This window comes from Eublepharis macularius, chromosome 1, assembly GCF_028583425.1.
Source record: "Eublepharis macularius isolate TG4126 chromosome 1, MPM_Emac_v1.0, whole genome shotgun sequence".
Taxonomy (NCBI): domain Eukaryota; kingdom Metazoa; phylum Chordata; class Lepidosauria; order Squamata; family Eublepharidae; genus Eublepharis; species Eublepharis macularius.
The window spans coordinates 95,429,086-95,448,137 of record NC_072790.1 but is presented as its reverse complement, the minus strand read 5'-3'; the positions used below and the strand labels follow the sequence as shown (position 1 = coordinate 95,448,137).

Sequence of the window (19,052 nt, the reverse complement as noted above, 5' to 3'; positions counted from 1 at the left end):
GCTCTGTTTCAGAAATATTTTATCTCTGTGCTCTGCTTTATGCTTATTTTTCAAATTTTCTGCTTCCATACTTTTTTGTATCTCTTTTACTGAATGTCCTAACTGTTGTTCATTATTGTACTTTGTTCAGTGAATGTTCTAGCTGTTGATTATATTGTATTTTCACTTGCACTGTATAATCTGCCTTGGATATCAGTGAGAAAGTAGTAGTAGTAGTAGTAGTAGTAGTAGTAACAACGAGAATAACAACATGGCTAAATGAGTACAGTAAATTACACATAAATCTTTGCTGTTTTATTGGATTTATATGCAGAAGTAGCCTGTGTACAGAATGTCTTGCAGTGATTTTTCCACTTCCATACCCCAAGGAGCATATGGGAAAATAACTTTTAAAAATATTTTTTTGAAAGTAATCATGATTTGGTTATGTAAAACAATGGCTGTCCCCCAAGAAGATTAATAAAGTAGCTATCAGAATGTGTTTGTAGCACAATTTAAAAGCAAACATGAAATCATTCGACTTTAATAAAGTTTATAGACCGTGTAGTGTTTTTTAAGAAGTTAGCTTGTAATGCGTCTTAACAGCAATTTTAAAACGTACCTACAGTCAGTATACAAGGGCATCACAACACTTAAAAATCCCTGCTGTGGGAATCCATGTGCATTGCTCATATGTAGATCCAGCTGTTTCTGCTCACAAGCCAAATATGTGGGATAGTCAGAGCTCGTATTAGATCCTCAACCTCTTATATTTCATCTGAGAGAATTTCTTACTCTATAGTAATTAATCTATCTTCCTTATTTCTACTAAGTAGTCACAGTTAACTCTTTGCTATCACTCTTATATAATAATAATAACAACAACAACAACATTTGATTTATATACCGCCTTTCAGGATGACAACACCCACTCAGAGTGGTTTTACAAAGTATGTTATTATTATCCCCACAACAAAACACCCTGTGAGGTGGGTGGGGCTGAAAGAGCTAGAAGCTGTGACTGTCCCAAGATCACCCAGCTGGCTTCAAGTGGAGGAGTGGGGAATCAAACCTGGTTCTCCAGATTAGAGTCCTGTGCTCTTAACCACTACACCAAACTGGCTCTCCGTTTATTTGCCTAGCTACTTCTGCCAAACAGCCAGAGCACATCAGTCCGTCTTTCAAAAGTCATGTGTGTTTCTTTTCTTCTTACAGGTACTCTCCACTTCATAACATTAAAATACCTGAAGGAGATGGAATCCAGTATCCGGCCATATTGCTTCTCACAGCCGATCATGATGACCGTGTGGTACCTCTTCATTCCCTGAAATTCATTGCTACGCTGCAGCATGTTGTAGGTCGAAGCCCCAAACAGACCAATCCTCTGCTCATTCATGTTGACACCAAGGCTGGCCATGGTGCTGGAAAGCCAACTGCTAAGGTTATAGAGGAAGTGTCTGACATGTTTGCCTTTATAGCACGATGCCTCAATCTTGAATGGATAGAATAGACCATAATGGTCTCCATTAGAAATCAAGGGCTTTAACATCACCTTAAAAACAGGAGCTAACCAAGCACCTGGTATAGTACTTACATTTAAGAATGACCATTCCCAACTTCCCCATCAACTTTGTATCTTTCCTGCTTCTATCCAATGTGTACTTGGCTTCTCTTTTTAGTTCCGGTCATATGTTTTAAATAGCATATGCTGATAAATAGATGGATTGCAGATGACGCTGTTCTGTGGATACCTAGAGTCATGGTGGTGGTGATTATTTCATACAAAATGCTCTTAAATGTAATTTTTTCCTTGTAAAGATCCAGTTCACTTGTAATTAAATGTAAGTACTGTCCCAGTACCAAGCATCAGTCCATGTTTTCTTTACACTCACAGTAAGTACTGGGGTTATTGCCAATTATTTGCCATTAAAAACTCTGTATTGAAAATACTGAGTAATTTTAGATTGTGTGTTAGTAAACACTAGATTTTGTACAGCATTGCATTAGATTCAGTAAGCAGTAATGCAACATCTTATTGATACGATTGATCTTAATGTTATAATGCACACACAGAGAAGCACTGCTTTTTGAAACTCAGTTTTCATTTTTAAACAATGTTAGATCTACAGATTCTTCCCATTGGATGAGATGCTACAAAAAGCTTTTCCTCTGCACATGCTGATGTTGAATAAGTTTCCCAGTGCCAGCAAAGAAAATCAGGCTTTCCATTTAATAAAATGGAATCTTTTCCAGCACCTGATAAATTGTAATAGTGCTGAAAACAGTATTTTTTTCCTTAGAGCATAGAACAATATGTAATATCCCTGTTAGAAAGAGCAGTTGGCTGAGGCTGAGCTTTGTTTGGAGTTTTTCCCTTCTCAACTATGTTTTGAAAGACATAGGATGCAAATAATCTTTATAAAATAACAAAAGTAAAAACGAACAGAAGATTAACACCTGTCATTTTTTTTCTTATTTTATATTGTGCTTTAGGGAATACATTCACTATAATGACAATAAATTGCCCACCAATTTCCATCTGGCGCATAGAAACAGGACTTTTATCTTTTGTAAGGAATGATTATGCATTGACTGCAAGAATAGACAAAACAATTCTAGAAAACAATTACCAGCAGTTGACTATTGTTTCATTTAAACCCAACAACAAGACAGCCATGGTTTATAAGTGACTTCATTTCTATACACTGACATGATCTTCCTCCTGCAAAATCACAAGTGCTTATCTCCATGAAAAATCACAACAGAAGGTAACAAAGAGCTTAAACCCCAAATATACGCATTCTTTCAAAAATCCTATCCAGGCCAACTAGTAGTCATCCCAAATCCAAATAGTCTCAGAATATGTTATTAATGATTGTATCTATACTAACATCACTGCCTCAAAAATGATAGAGCCAGGAAAGCCCATAGACAGCCATTTTATTTATTTATTTATTTATTTAGAATATTTCTATGCTGCCTCTTGAGAGTCCTCTTCAAGGCATCCTACGGTTTAAAACCACAGTATTAAAAACAAGCCATAGGCATAAGCAGCCAAAAAAAAAAAACCTGTCCAAAAAACAGAAGAGACCATTACCAAGCTGAAGAGTTAAAACCCCTGATTAAAAGCATTGGTAAAAACATTTGTTTCAGACTGGCACCTAAAAAAAAAAGTAAAGTAGGCATCAGGTGAGCCTCAAAGGGGAGGGTGTTCCAAAGATGAAATGCCACTACAGAAAATGCCCTGTCTCTAGTCACCACCCACCTTGCCTCAGAAGGTGGCAGCACAGAGAGCAGGGCTTGAGAGATGGATCTTACCTGGCAGACTGGATAGGATGGGAGGAGACAGACGGTCCTTCAGGTACCCTGGCCTCACACTGTTTAGGGCTTTAATGGTAGGAACCAGCATTTTGAATTGTGCCTGGAAATGCGTGGGTCACCCATGCAGACCATTCAGCACAGGGGTGATACGATCCCTGAAACTATTCTCTGACAGTAGCCTGGCACTGAATATTGGACCAGTCAAAGTTTCTGAACCATTTTCAAAGGCAGTCAAATATAGAGAATGTTAATCTAATTTAAGTAGAGCGGAATCATGTATACCATCCTTGGAGAAAATGTGGCATAAAAGTGTAATGAAATCATCCTTATGGTGGTATGATACAAACATATGCTGTAGCGTGAGAGACGTGATGCTCAGGTAGTTTGGTCATCTGTTTGGGTTTATGCTGTGGAGAGCTACCACTTGATAAATATGCATTTGTGTGGCCACCATAGTTAGAATATTGGTAGTTTGTCTTGATGCTTTACTAAAAACTGAGGGCAATGAGAACAGTGAATAAATGAAGATCAGCATTTTCTGCTTCATAAACTTGTTATGACACTTATTTGTAGTGGCTTGTCCTCTTGATAGCAACCAGCAAAATACAGTGTTCTGGAGTAGCTTTTATAGGCATACCAAACCCTTGTCCTGGGTTAAATGAACAAAGGTGTTCAGTCAGAAATTTTATTATTCATAAGAACTCTTTGGAACTGTGACAAGGATTAGGTTAACATTAATGGACACCATAGTCTGAGACATTTGGTCAGAATGATGTTTGTAATTTAAATTGCTTTTTCAGGAAGTGCGGTAAAATGGCACAGCTCCATATACAGAAGAAAAATAAGTCTATCTTAATTGTTGGCAGTTATGCATGTGGTAAAATTAACAAGTGATTGGAATAAAACTTCAATGAATTATATTGATAAAATAGCCATTTACCTTCATTTTCTTTAATAAATGTACTATTGTATTGGAAATTGAATTCTGGGATGGCTCTGTAATGCAGTAAGGTGAGGCAGTAGCCTCAGGTAATAGAATTTGAGCATTGCAACTCCTGCTGTGCCAGTTGGTGTTTACCTGAATGCATATACGACTTTCATTTTAACTGATACAAACTGTTGGCAGCCCTCGGAATCTGATTTCTTCTTAAGACCTAATAGCAGGCTGAGGCTGTTTGCACAATCTATTATATGCACATACAGACTTCATACTTCCAGTAATTCATCATATTATGTTTCAGGTGAGTAGTTGTGTTGGTCAGTAGTAGAAGAGTAAGATTCATGTCCTGTACCAAGGTGCTACTAGACCCAAATCTTGCTCTTCCCCATGTTATGATAAAAAATGCATGTAAACAGTAGTTGCTGGAGGAATATGTGGAAAGACAAGAAGTATAGTTATTCTCCCCACTGGGGGCCCAAAGCAGCTTACCCCAAAAAAACCTAGAAAAAAATTACAACTTAAACAAATACATAAACATAAAATATACAACACAACTCCTAGGCTGGTCCAGTGAGCCAATGCATATTGGCCAGTCACAGGCTGCAAGCTATAGGAATAGTGATGTTTTCCTTGTAGTTTTTTGGAGCTTGATCTCCTGAATTGGTGTGCTGAATGCCTAAGGAACTCCAGAAACTTCCAGAATTCTTGACTGTTTTGGATGTCTTTTGAATATGTGAAAATGTGCTCATTTTTAAAATGTGCTCATAACATTAATAAAATTATAGCGTATGAGAATTATTTCTGTATTCATGTTGTAACATCAATTAAATGTAGAGACAACAAATATAAAGATGATAGTACACTTGCGTTAGGGGAGTTGATACAGTGGAGTGAGGTTGGTGGGAGGCATCCAACCCAGCAAAGCTTTCCTTCTTGCTGTTACCTGAAGGATCTGCTTGATGGATTTCCCCAGAGTTCTCCATCCTCCAGGATTTAAGAAATCTGAAGCAATCTGACTTTCATTTGGTCAGATGTGGCTTACAAACTGTATGCTATCTGTTTCTGGTCTGGCTATATTTATGAAGCTGTAGAGCTGAAACAGTTACTAGTTGGCCAACAGCCACCTGGTTGACACCTGTGTAATAAATACCATCATCCTGCACATGTTTGGCTTTTTTTTCTATACATTTATCAATTAGTGCTTGTTACAACCAGTAGGGAGGGGGTCCTCCTCCCACCCCAACTATTATAGAGCAGAACCACAAGTGACAAAAGGCACAGATTGGACACGTGTCAGCTTCCCTCAAGTTTTGATGGGAAATGTAGGCATCCTAGTCTTGAAGCTTGGCTCTCTGACTGCTGTCCAATGGACTTTTCAACTGTCACTTGTCCAACATTCTGCCAAGCTGCCTACATTTCCCATCAAAACTTGAGGGAAGCTGACAAGTGTCCAACCTGTGCCTTTTGTCACTTGTGGTTCTGCTCATAGTTCCTCCTGTTAGGCTGCCAGCACTAAACTTACAGGCACTCACCAGCCGTTTGGGAGCTGGTGAGCCTCTAAGCATGTGCAAAGTACTAGCAAATGGCCAATTGGTGAGGACACTTTTGACACAGCTTATTTATTTATTTATTCATTCATTCATTTATTTATTTGATGTCATTTATAGTCTGCCTTCCTCACTGAGACTCAAGGTGGATTGCATAATGTGAGATTAGTACAGTCAATATCAAGGACATTTCAATAAACAATGCCATAGGGTAAATAAATACAAGTTTACAAAGACATTTTTAAAAGGTAAAGGTAGTCCCCTGTGCAAGCATCAAGTCATTACTGACCCACGGGGGGACATCGCATCATGACATTTACAAAGACATAACATTAGCAAAATATCCAATAGAGTTGAAGACATGCTGAAACAGGACTGACATTAGACAACCTAGAACTACCCAGTGGGATCATACTTAAAGCAACAGGTAGTACATAGAAGCACATATTTAAAAGCAATAGATAGTACATATGGCAACATAGTGGTGAAGTTTGAGGTCCCTAACTTGTAGACAGAAGCATCTCTTTGAGACCCCCTCCCTACAATACAAGCCCTCCCATCTGAGCCAAAAGCCCTTTTGAATAAATCAGTTTTGCACCGTTTGCGGAAAGCCAAGAGAGTGGGGGCTTTCCTGATCTTAGGCAGGCCTTTCCTTTGGTCAGGATCTTCTCAGCCTTTTGGCTAAGATCAAGTGTAGTATCAGGAGCCACCACGGAGAATGTATGTGTATGGGCAGCTGTTGTTTTCACCCATGTGCACAGTAGCACCTGCAGGAGACCCTGTTCAGGTGAGCAAAGCTGCCGTGGAGAAACACAGGGAGAGAGGTATGCTTGAACAAGGCCATGAAGAGCTTTGTATGTGATAGTCAATACCTCGAACTGAACATGGTAACTAATAGGTAGCCAATGGAGCGAATGCAGGATGGGAGCTTTACTGAACCAAAGAAAAATCTTTGTTGGATTATAGTAGAATATAAAATACAGAGAGCACAAATTATAGAAAGATGCAGTGCACTAGATAGCAGCTAATAAACGAAAGCAGAAAAGATCTAGGATCTAACTACTACTTGAGAGTTAAAGCTTCCTCTGTGTCCCCCTTTTCCAAAGAGTCACCAAAACAAAAGGCTGCAGCCATTTTTAAACTCCCCCCTTCCTTTGGAGGGGGGTACTTCCCTCCCTCCTAGGGAGTTAGGACCAGTCTCCATGACCAAGCTGCCTTTAGACATGTAGAACATGTCCCTTACAGTTCTGGGTTTATGATGGCACCAAAAGGCTAGAAACACATATATTTATCCAACCCAAGATGCCAGCTATAACAAAATATCCCAAGGAAAGTTTGACAGTTTGACCAAATGGTGTACTGCCCTGCCAGTTTTATGGCACCCTTCTTTCTGAGAAGAGATCCGCTTTCCTAGGGCCTGCTCTGAGAGGTGAACTGGAGGCCAGCTTGGTTATCTAAAAGGCCTGGCGATACATACTTAGCATGACAGTGCCATTAGGCTTTTTATGAAGAATCCAGTTAAAGACTTTAATTGCATATTTAATAATTAATTGTGTTGACTATGAATTTATTCAAATTTGATGATTCAGGGTATGTAGCAGTATTTCTACTTTTTACATTTTTAAAGAAGTAATCTGGTTATACCAGCAACAATACAGGGAAACCATAAACAAGGCAAAATGAAGGGCACAGAACTAGTTTCATCTAGGTAAAATCTAGTACAGGTTTGAAAACAAGGGCTCAGACTATGAAATGAAGTGAAAAGAAAGAGAGTACTTCTGAACATGTGCAAATTACCAAGAGAGTGGCCATGGCCAACTTTTTCAATCTGGAATTTGGTACTTTCAGGTCAAGGGATATGTGACTTATAGCAGACTTTATATGACCACTGAGTTCAGGTCATTGGACCATCTGGGGCTGACAAATTCCTAGAGATTTTGGAGTGGAGTCTGAGGAGGGTGCGGTTTGGGGAAGATGGTCAGTGGGATATCATATAACACCTTTCAAAGCAGCCAGTGTCTCCAGGGGAACTGATCCCTGTCATCTGGAGATCAGTTATAATTCTAGGATATCTCCAGCTCCCACCTGGAGGGTATAATACAAAGAGAGAATCACGGAATGGAACTCAAAAGAAAAAATTGGCCGTGGAAAACGAATTCTTTTGAGTCCCACCTGGAGGGTGGAAACTTGGCCTAAGCTCAGTACCATCTACAAAATGGGCAACATATAGGCTGCAAGATCTCTGGCAGAAAATGGCCTTCCCATCACACACTACCTGAGGTCTTTTCAACTGGAGATGCCAGGTACTGAACCTGAAAATATTTGCATGCAGAGCATGTACCCTGCCGCTTAAGGCCACTGCTGAAAATAGTGCAGGAGAAGTACAACAGAGTAGGCATTAGTGAAGGTGTAGATACAGCAAAATGCTTAATTATTGTTTATTCTTCTTCTCTAGTCCTCTACCGAAAGAATGCAGGGTTGCACATATGATCTCACCCAGTTTTCACAACCACCACGTAAGGCCTACAGGATTGATTGGCCCAGGATCCCCATCCCACCCCACACAAATGGTGATCATGTCTCTTTGGGAACTATATCCCATATACCTTACTGGCTGAACGTGATCTATAAGGACAAGAAAAGTTGGAGATAAATGCTCAAGGAAGATTGGAAAATGATTTCCAGACAGTAAATTTCATTTAAGGTGCTTTACAGTGCATTAGCTCAATTCTTCTTAATTGGCTTTCCAGGCATCTACTACCGAGATTACCCCATTGCAGCTCAAAGGGAGATGACCTGTATCATGATGATTAGAAAAGTCAAATCATTTACTAGAAGATGCTACTTGTGGTCATACAAATTCATCTCCTCCCCCCCCCCGCCCCCCAACTTCTGATATTTCAGGTCTTTTATGAACCATCATATCAATTGAGTTATAAAAGTGCATGCATCTTTTATACATTACTTTGTCAGTTATGTAAAGTTATGTAAAGTTTTTGGGGTCATGATTAATGCCAAGCACACATGATTATTTATTTATTTGGAAATTTTCTATGCCACATTCAGGGAGCCTTGGAAAGGCTGAAGACAGTGTTACTGCTCACGATGTCACCATTCTTCCATGTGCCAAATTATGGGATGAGCTAGTGGCACATGACCTGACTCATTCCCTGTGCATCTTCTCTTCACTTTCCAGTCCCACTAGCTGGTTGTTTGAAAAGGAGCATGAAAGTTAAACTGAAATATCAGCAGCTACTGTGGTCAATAGAAAGGAATGAGCAGACCTTTGGGAGAGGAGAGAGGCAGATATCAAGCAAGTGCAAGGGATATGTGGGCTTTTTAAAACAAACCTTACCCTAGTACTCTCTCAGCAAATGATCGGCCAGCTTGCACTGCTAGATGAAAGATTTCCAAAACCGTAATAAAATATACTTGGCTGCAAGATGGCACCTTCTTCAGAAGTAGTGGTAGCTGCAGAGCTACCCATCCTTGGTGTATGGCCTTGACTACTAGCTGGTGACTACTATGACTAGTCGGTAACTTCCTTTTCTTCTCCGTAAGCATTGTGGCTTAAGAAGTGCTCAGCACTTCTGAAGGAGACAATTACTGCTTCTGCTAACAACAACCTGGGCAAACTTCACTGCCCCAGTTAGTTCCAGAGCTGTGCTGCTCAAATTAACAGGTCATCTTAGAGTGGAACTACAAGTGACAAAAGGCACAGATTGGACACTTGTCAGCTTCCCTCAAGTTTTGATGGGAAATGCAGGCATCCTGGTCTTGCAGCTTGACTCTCTGACTGCTGTCCAATGGACTTTTCAACTGTCACTTGTCCAACATTCCGCCAAGCTTGCCTACATTTCCCATCAAAACTTGAGGGAAGCTGACAAGTGTCCAACCTGTGCCTTTTGTCACTTGTAGTTCTGCTCTTAGAAACGTCATTAAAGACTGACAATGCATTATGCAGAATCTAAGTCCATCGATGTCAATGGGCTTAGAATGAAGTAGTTACACACAGGATTGCGCTGTAGAGCGCCCCAGACATTTGTAAGGTGGAGATAAGAACTGATGAAACAACTCAGCCAGTTACCACCATTTGAGCCTCCGCAAGCACTTACTGCCACAGTGCATAAAACCCACAGATTAGCCAGTATGCCGTATCTGTGAATAGATGTATAAATATCTATATCTTGATTTTCTCTCCAGTGGAGACCCAAAGCGTCTTATAACATCATCCCTTCCCCACTTAATCATTACAACAGTCTTGTAAGGAAGGTGAGAGTATGTGACATAGGAGCTCGTCACTCAGCAAGCTTTTGTGACTGAGCAGAAACTCAAATGTGGATCTTGTAAGTTCCAGTCTACTGTACCACCCTGGCTTGCTAATCTATACATTGCCAATGAAACATAGGCAACTCTTTATATAATATGGGAGTAGATGACTAAGTGTAAATTACCATGAAGGTATGCTGGTTTTGTAGGATAATTCTGTAATGACCAGAGTTATTTGATTCATGAATAGAATGGATTACAACATCATACTCTGATCCCAATGCAGTTTCTAAATGAACAAATTATTTGAAAAAATGCTCTTGGCACTACATCCCAAACTGCCAGGTTGGGAAACCCTGTTGCTGCCAGCCGGTGTGATGTTCATATACAAAATGCTTCAATTGTTAATTCAGTTCCTGTAATGAACACAAACTGATTTGTTTGTTGGAATGTTCATTCATTACATTAGCCAGCTGATAAAATGCGTCCAAGACAGCTCTTCAGTTTGGAATGTAGGATAACCAAGGGAACCATGAAGCTCCCACTGTTTGTCTGTAACAGCAGTGCCTCTATTCTCATAAGCAAATGTGTAATGACTGACAGTATGATATGCACATCTGATGGACACCAGGGGATAGAACAGTCTTTCGTGTGAGTTGTTCTGATGAGCTCTTCCCTCTCCTTCCTTACAAAACAGAACACCACAAAGTCCAAAGAAAATAGGTGCTGTAAGAAAAAGCGCACTCTTCTAATTTATGCCCAAACCTTTTGCGTACACATGACTAACTCAGAGTAAGTCTCAGGTTTTACTGACAGACATTTTGAGAATTTTGACAATTCTCCATAGATGCTAAAATGATAAAACTGAGGCCATCATACTTTGGTCACATTATGAAAAGACAAAATTCTCTTGAAAAGTCAATAATGCTAGATAAAGTGGAAGGCAATAAGAAAAGGGGAAGACCTAAAAAGAGATGGTTTGACTCAAAAAAAGAAGCTACGTCCTCCTGTTTGCGAGATCTGAGCAAGTCTGTTAATGATAGGATGTTTTGGAGATCTTTCATCATGTGATCACCATGGATCAGAAGCAACTTGATGGCACATGACACACACAGAGATGAATTAAAGAAGAATGTGTCAATCAGTAACTTTCAATCATAATGGTTAAATGGAAACTCTCCATTCAGATGCAGAAAATGAGACAAAACTAGCTGTTTCTCTCATCCACTGCTTGTGCAGCATCTGGCTGGCCACAAAACATTTGTCTGCATTGGTATTTTTTTGCCTTCTTATCAGTATTTTAAATGCTGAAGCCTAGTGAAGAATCAAAGTGAGTATTTAATTAGTTCCAAGTTATCACACTTGTCAAATTGCTGTCTAAGGCATAACTCAACATAGAGAAAATTATTCTAAATAATTATGTTTACTTGCATGTCCCACAAATGAGTACAGAGGATTGTTCAGGATAGTCGCACTTCTCATCTGTCATTGATGAACAACCCCAGAGATCTCCTCTCAGCATAGCTGAGTTCTTTCTGTCAGAAATCCAAAAAGTGTTGCTTTTTTCAAAACGCGCATAAATCTCAGGCCTCATTTAATAACTTGTCTTTCATTCCCTCATTAACCTTACCTGATTGTTCACTTCACCCTGGAAAAAAAAAACATACCAAGAGCACTGTTGTAAGCTATTTTGAGCTCAACATATTGCCCTCCTTCACACACACACTCATTTGTTTTAACAACATTATCTGCTCTCATTTATTATCCCTTAGTCTTCTAGCGGTTTTCACCTTGTCTACACCTTGAATTATGTGGATCATTAGCATAAGGAAATTTAGAATGCACAGTTCCTTCAGACCCAAACCTTCTGCCTTCATCAACACAACACATTCCTCTCTACTTCTTCATCCATGCATTAGTAATATATATATTTCTGGCAGTGTTTTTACAAAAGCAGATTTCTCTGTACATACATTTTTACTGCCTTTGGATGTATATAGTTCTTCACACACATGCACCCCAACATACTCAATTTATTTTAATAATTATTTGCAGTAGATTAGTCTGTCCCAGGATCATCTACTGAGATTCATAGCTGATTAGGGATTTAAACCCAGTATTCCCATTTCTAATCCAGCACTCTAACAACTACATCACACTGGCTTTTTGCTTTTTCTAGAGCACAATCCACATGATCCATCCTGTGTTGGATCTGTTAGGGCTGACCTGTTTTAATGAACATTCTTTTATTATATATAATCTGTGCATTCTGATTGTTGTCCTATATCATATCAAGTAACACATTATTCCGGTTAAATTAAGCTAAACTGAATATGAGGATCTACTTCAATGGTCTGAAAATTATGATTTAGCTTCCTTGACTTTTTTTTGTCATTTAAGCATTCTGGCCATGATTGTCCCTAATCTGTTACATAAACTCCATTATCATATTATTCGGAGGTACAAACATCATTACTTTCTATGGCTACACAATCAATCAATCAATCAATCAATCAATCAATCAATCAATCAATCAATCAATCAATCAATCAATCAATCGTTTATTAATGTGGCTAAAGACCAGCACAGAATGTCCAAAACTGTTCCTTCGAATAGAACACATACAGTTGCAGCACATAAAACATAATTTACATGTACTTTACACATAAAATTCTTTGAGATAAATAATATTTGTTAAAAATCAATTACGCTTTGTACTATTTCCTTACGGATTTTACAAGCTGCAGCAAAGATTCTAGCACAGGAAGCATAATCAATTGATTGGCATCTAAAAGTAGTTTCCTGGTAAGTTCTGTGTCAGCCAGGGCTACACTGATTTCTTAGTTTCATATAAGTGGACATGCAAACAGTGAGGTTTCGATCTAGCAGTGATTTAGCCTTCACCACGTGGTAGGGTATTCCAAAATGGAGACTTTTCTGAGTGGCAAGCATGCTGAATCAGCATAGTTGATACTTGCAGTGCTCTAGGGAGCAGTGCTGACCTCCGCTAGTCCCCACGCCCTGATGGGACCAGACTGCTTGACTCAGCAACTGTGGCACAGAAGCATTGAATGTAGCCCGATACCTCTTTGTTAAAGTACTTCCTCCCCTTACAAACTTCCTTTTTAAGGCTACTGTTGATGTGTCAGATATGGAATATAGCTTGGTGGTCTAACACTGGTTGCTAATAGATTATACATTATGACATATTTTATTAAATGCTTGAATGTCTGCTTTTAAGTCTGCGGGACCTAGAAAACAGATAACTTTGCAAACTGCAGTAGCCCTGAAATGTTTTATGTATTCAGCAACTTTAACAATGCCAATTTCCTGGGCTATGTTTTAAGATAGAGAATGCTTATAGGTGTGTGAGGGAAATGTTTGTGTGTGCAATAGAAGTATTGCAAAGGTTGAAGACAGATGAAGGCTTCCCATTCCCTCCCCATTGGCCCTGAAATAGACTGACCTGTGCCATACACATGATATGTGATTGAACCACCTCCATGAAGTCATTCTCTTCCTTCGCCCCTCCTCAACAGGTGTTGTGTGATAATGGAAACAACCTGGAACCAACTAAGAGACAGTCAGAGCTGATGGACCTGTCAAAAGGGCAAAGAACTGGGTGCAGTCACATTTTGGAGAATATAGAGGAAAGGAAAAAGAGAAGAGCAAAGGAAGCCAAAGGCATTGTGGTTTCACCAGCCCTACAAAGGAGAAGATCCAGATTTGCAGGGACCAAGTTCTCCTTTCCATCATTATAGGAGCTCTCCGGCTTGAGCAGTATGGGTATGCCCCACATCAGTCCCCCCCTCCCACCATCAAGTCTGGCCAACCAAACTTTGGGTGGGTGTTAAGTATGAATGAGATTATCTGAGGATGCATAAATGTTTTCAGTAAAGCTTTATTTTATTTGAAAGGATCCTTGCCTAGGAATTTCCTCTTCGCCTCTCTGAAGGCTTTGTCAGTCTCACCTCCCCTTCTGGAAGCCAAAGAGGAAATAAACAAACCCCCTAAGGAGTGATATTTGCAGACTCTGTAGAGAGGGAAAATTGACAGAGCTTTCTGATCTGTCTTTTAGAACTTGGCTTCCTGGCTAACATTGCTCCTCACATGAGCGGCCTTGTGTAATTACTTTTTTTTTTGAGTAAGTACCATTAAATAGCATGGGGCTATTTGTGAGGAGATCTCTTAGGATTGCTCCCTTAATGCAACATCTCAGTCATCAGAAGATGGTCTCACTGCTGAATTGGTAGATGGGAGAAGAATTGCTCTCAGTAAGATCTAGAGATGATGGAAGATGCCCATTCGTTGCCTCCGCTGTCTCTGATGGCCTAAGCAATAGCATTTGGGAATTGGAAGGAAGTGAATTTTCTGCTAGTGCAACCAAGTCTAGGAACTGCAGAAGGGTTCTTGATGGCTATTTCTTGGAAATGATAGTAATATGCTGGCTAGCAAGACACAGTTACCCTTTCTCGCTGTCTATTTGTTCTTTCTTCCTTAGCTTGTAAGCTTAGTAGGCAAGCTTTGTCTTCCATTTTACCTTTTGTAAAGTGCCTGGCTGGTTACAGGCTGGATAAATAATAAATAATGGAAATAATGAGGGGAAATAATACTGAAGTCTTCTAAAATAGCACATTGTCTCTTTTCTGAACCAGATGCTTCAATGAAAATTCATTCTGACAAATTTAAGATGAAAAGTATAACATCCAGCCTTCACCATTGCTGACTAAAAGGTAGTATTTCAAGGTTTTCTAGAATTTAACGTAGCAGATAGACCTAGAATGGTGTGGCCCCTTGAAGTGCCAGTGTTTTTGTTTCAGTGTAATCAGTATTCTCAATATTTTCCTCATTGATATCCTAGCACGCTGATTGATTAAATTGTTTCAGATACCAGGCTAAAGCTGAGACCAATATGAGAGGCTGACAGAACAACTTCAGAGACTAGACTTAATAAGCCCCCAGTTATATGTGGAAGTGGGTGTCCACAAAAGTCTTGGCCAGAAGAATTGGTCTTATTGGTTACGTGGATGTCAGAAGGAGGCCATCTTGCAGGGGTGCTGACAGTTTAACTAAGGAGGTAATGGCTGATCAACCATAGTGTGACCAACCTCCAGATTTACATGTGAACTACATCCCTGACTGGATTGTGCCAGTGTTATTTGAAAGCTGGCATAAATGCTGCTTGTGCTTCACAGTTATGCAGAGGTAAGTAGGCTACATTTGGAATGGCTATGTTGCAGTTTTGCAGCCACATTTGCCAACTGTGCCACTTGGTAGATTGAATCTTCTTCATGACCAGATAACACAGCAGGTATCCAGAGTCATATATTAAATTAAAATGATCTATTTGTCAGCCATTCACAATTGGTCCCTTCTTTGCACCTGCACAGTCCCATGTATCATTTAAATCACTTACTGTTGCTTCTGTACAATCATTAGCTTTTCCCCTGAGGCATTGGGAAGAACTCCCTTCCCATGAGACAATGAATAATATGCACCAGTAGCAACTGGGCAGCAGCTTCAAAAAAATTGTGGAATGCGTGCAGGGGGATAAAACAGGGAAAAGATGGACAAACCGTTTCTGCTTCCCATGACTCCCCTGCATGTGTGGAATTCTGGAGAACATGGGAAGCAGAACAGATTCTGAAACATTGTAAGGTGACCGTGTGGAAAACACTCATATTCTACAATTTTTTTTTAAGCCACTGCCCAGTCACTGCTGGCGCATCTCATGTCCATGCAGAATCAAAAACTTCCATTCTGCTTCTTGTACCCTCCTCTTCCTTTCCCCCTTTCCTGTCCACTGGTAACCATTCCTACCTTCCTCAGCTCTCTGAACTCCTTTTGCACCATTTTTATCATTAAAGCGAGGTAAGGGTCATAAGGTTGCTTCTCCATAGGCTTCCTTCCTCCTAGGTATGCGCTCTCTCTCTCTCTCTCTCTCTTTTTTTTCCCAAAGCCAGGAAAGAGTACTAATATTACTGCTTATTCCCTGCTGGCTTTAAAAGCCAGGAAAAGGTTAAAGGGCTGCTTTTCTCTTCCTCCCTTGGGGTATGTGCACACTCTTGTTTATTTTTTTTTTAAAGCTAGGAATAAGTAGCAATGTTACTGCTCATTTCTCATGGCTTTAAAATACAGGAAAGGGTTAAATGGCTGCTTTCCCCTCCCTCCTCCCCAGGAGGGAATGAAACAGCAGCATTTTAACTCTTTCCTGGCTTGTCTTTAAAAAAAAATGAGACTGGGACAAGCAAGAAAAGTAAAATTTTCCATCCAGAACTCCACCACCATTGCCTCTCCAGTGGGCATGGGACAGCCCAATCCACAAATACAGAGATGGGTTTTTTTCCAACACTGCAACATTACGATATGTGCAATTTAAAAAAAAATGACATCAGCCCCAGCCCCCACAAAATGCAGCTCCAAACAGACACGTCTGAACTCATCAGCATACACTAAATCGTTTCGAGGTGAGGGAGTGCAGAATAATGAGATCCCAAGCCATTTCAGCACCGATCGGCATGAATGCTCAGCATTGCCAGTTTAAAGTGTGCTGTGCACAATGGGCCGTTCTCTGTGGTGACCCCCACTTTGTGGAATAGCCTGCCTGAAGAAGAGCTCCCACTCTTTTGGCTTTCCTCAAGCTGTGCAAAACTAAATTATTCAGGAGGGCTTTTTCACTCAGGACTGTGCTGTAAGAAATGGCTTATAGAAATGACTTGGGAAAGGGATAGGGAATGTAAACTAAACTACTAGATACTGTCTGTTGATGTAGATATGCTCCTAATGGTTAATATGTCATCTCAAATTACTGCTTTCCCCTCCCTCCCCACCAGCAGGGAATTAAACAGCAGCATTTTAACTCTTTCCTGACTTGGCTTTTAAAAAAAATGAGACTGGAACAGAGTTCAGCAGTGTTTCATCTGTGTATTTGTAATTACACTTATTTTCAAACTTCTGCAATCCATAGCCTATTGTTTTGTTTATTGAATCTCCTAGCTATTGATCATATTGACTTACATTGTATAATCCACCTTGAGTTGCAATGAGAAAGGCGAACTATAAATATATATATAAATTAAAAAACTGTAGTGACTGCATCTAGTGAACCAGGAAAAGATGCAAAGCAGGCCTGGTTGACAGAGAAGCTGGCAGCATCATGACTGATACTAAGAAGCTTTCCATTCAAACAAAAGGTGCTATTTTGTGCTTGTTAAGTGATTTGATTTATTTATTTTAAAATTGTGGAATATTTTATAAACGTGTGGATGCCTATTTTGTGAAGCTCCTTGGCTCCTGCAAGTGAAATGTGAGCTGTAAATATTTTTGATTGATTGATTAAACTTACCATACCGCAGGCATCACATTTAACCTGAGCCTTCAGCCACTGTGCATGCAGCATTAGTCTAAAAGCATGACACGCATGCAGGCCATGGCTTCTTGGTATGCTAATGTTGCATGTCCAGGTAAGGCATGATTTACAGAGGTGCTGGAGGCATGAAATGCTGCATAGTTACTTTTTTGTGTATGCCCAGAATCACTGTTAAATCAAACCCAACAATGCTATGATGTTGAAGTCATTTTGATTTTCTGTTTCCTTAGTTCCATTATTCTCCCAGATTGCTAGATATATTAAACACAGAGTTTCAATAATAATAATGCACCAGTCTGTACATATGAAGCTGCTTTATAGCCAGATTGTGGGGTGTTCTGATCTTACTGCAGTGTCACTGCACTGAGGTTTCATTTGAGAAAGTGTTCCATCATGTGATTTATCCCCATCATAATATCACTAGAATAAAAACACTGCTAGAGAAATGTAAGCCTACAGCTGAATTACTGTTTCACATATTTAATCAATGCCATTTAGAAGACTCTTACCAGAACCTTTGCACCAAAGATGGAAGGCATTCTCTTGAACTTCATCCATAATAAATGAAAGTACATTGACAAGAGAAAGTAGAATGGCAGTTTTATGTTGCTGAAATTTCCTCAAAGTTGTGTTTAGTTTGATTTCAGCTGTCATTCTTGATTATGAATAGCTCCAGACGTCAGAAATAGGAATGTTCTGTAACTCTGGTATTATGGAGCTGCTGTAGCATAGTGGTTAAGTGGTTGGGCTGCCAATCAGCACTCTACTGGTTTGAATCCCACTACTGCCATGAGCTCAGGAGGTGGCCTTGGGTAAGCCACTCCTCTCAGCCCCAGCTGTGTTGTGGGGATAATAATAACACTAACTTGTTCACCGCCCTGGAAGAGGCACTAATCTGTCTAGAAAAGCAATCTATACACGCAGTTACTGTTGTTGTTGTTAACATCATCATTATCATTATTATTATTATCCATAAACCTGGAAGGAAATCTGTAGGTTGACTCAAAAGTAGTCTCTAATGCAGCTACAAGAGTGTTAATCAGGACCTACCACAATGAACATACTACCCCTAGCAGAACAGCCGTTCAGAAGACAATGAGTGGGATTCAGTGACTATGTCTAAGGTCACCAAGTAAGTGGATGTTGCCAGAGGCTTATCCAGGAAGCAACGAGCAATAGATTTTGGATGTCCTTAATCAGATATATCCAGCTTCCTTGATCTCTGATGTTAAAGCCTTTTACTTTAGAATTCTATTATGCACCGTCTTTTCAACACAAACTTCATTCTTTTGTTCTGATGTATTAGAGGCATCTGACAATTTGTTGTTTGCTATGTAGTTGTCTTTATATTTTTAACTGTCTTCACTAAAAACATTAAATAGAAACATTTTAAAAGTTGCCTTTGTCTGACTTCTCTTGGCAAACAGTTTGCTAGCACAAAAATGATTAACAAACATTGCCAAGTGTGCTAGCAATAAATCTTTAATAGAGTGGGGAAATTCTATTTCAGATAGTTTCTTATAAATAATACTTTAAATTGTGCTTTGCCTTGCACTCCAGGACTGAAATGACTATTTACACAATATGCAACAGCTGGAAGAATAACTGCCCTACATAACATTTCAGT

General features: G+C 39.7%; 1 protein-coding gene across 1 annotated transcript in view; it reads left to right on the top strand.

Annotated features, from left to right (window-relative positions):
- PREP (prolyl endopeptidase) overlaps positions 1 to 5,038 on the top strand; it is a 106,081-nt gene extending 101,043 nt beyond the window's left edge. The window contains exon 15 of the mRNA XM_054975449.1: positions 1,195 to 5,038. Coding sequence (XP_054831424.1) covers positions 1,195 to 1,489 — 295 coding nt within the window. The 3' untranslated portion in view covers positions 1,490 to 5,038. The remainder of the gene's footprint in view (positions 1 to 1,194) is intronic.
- Positions 5,039 to 19,052: the final 14,014 nt, after the last annotated feature.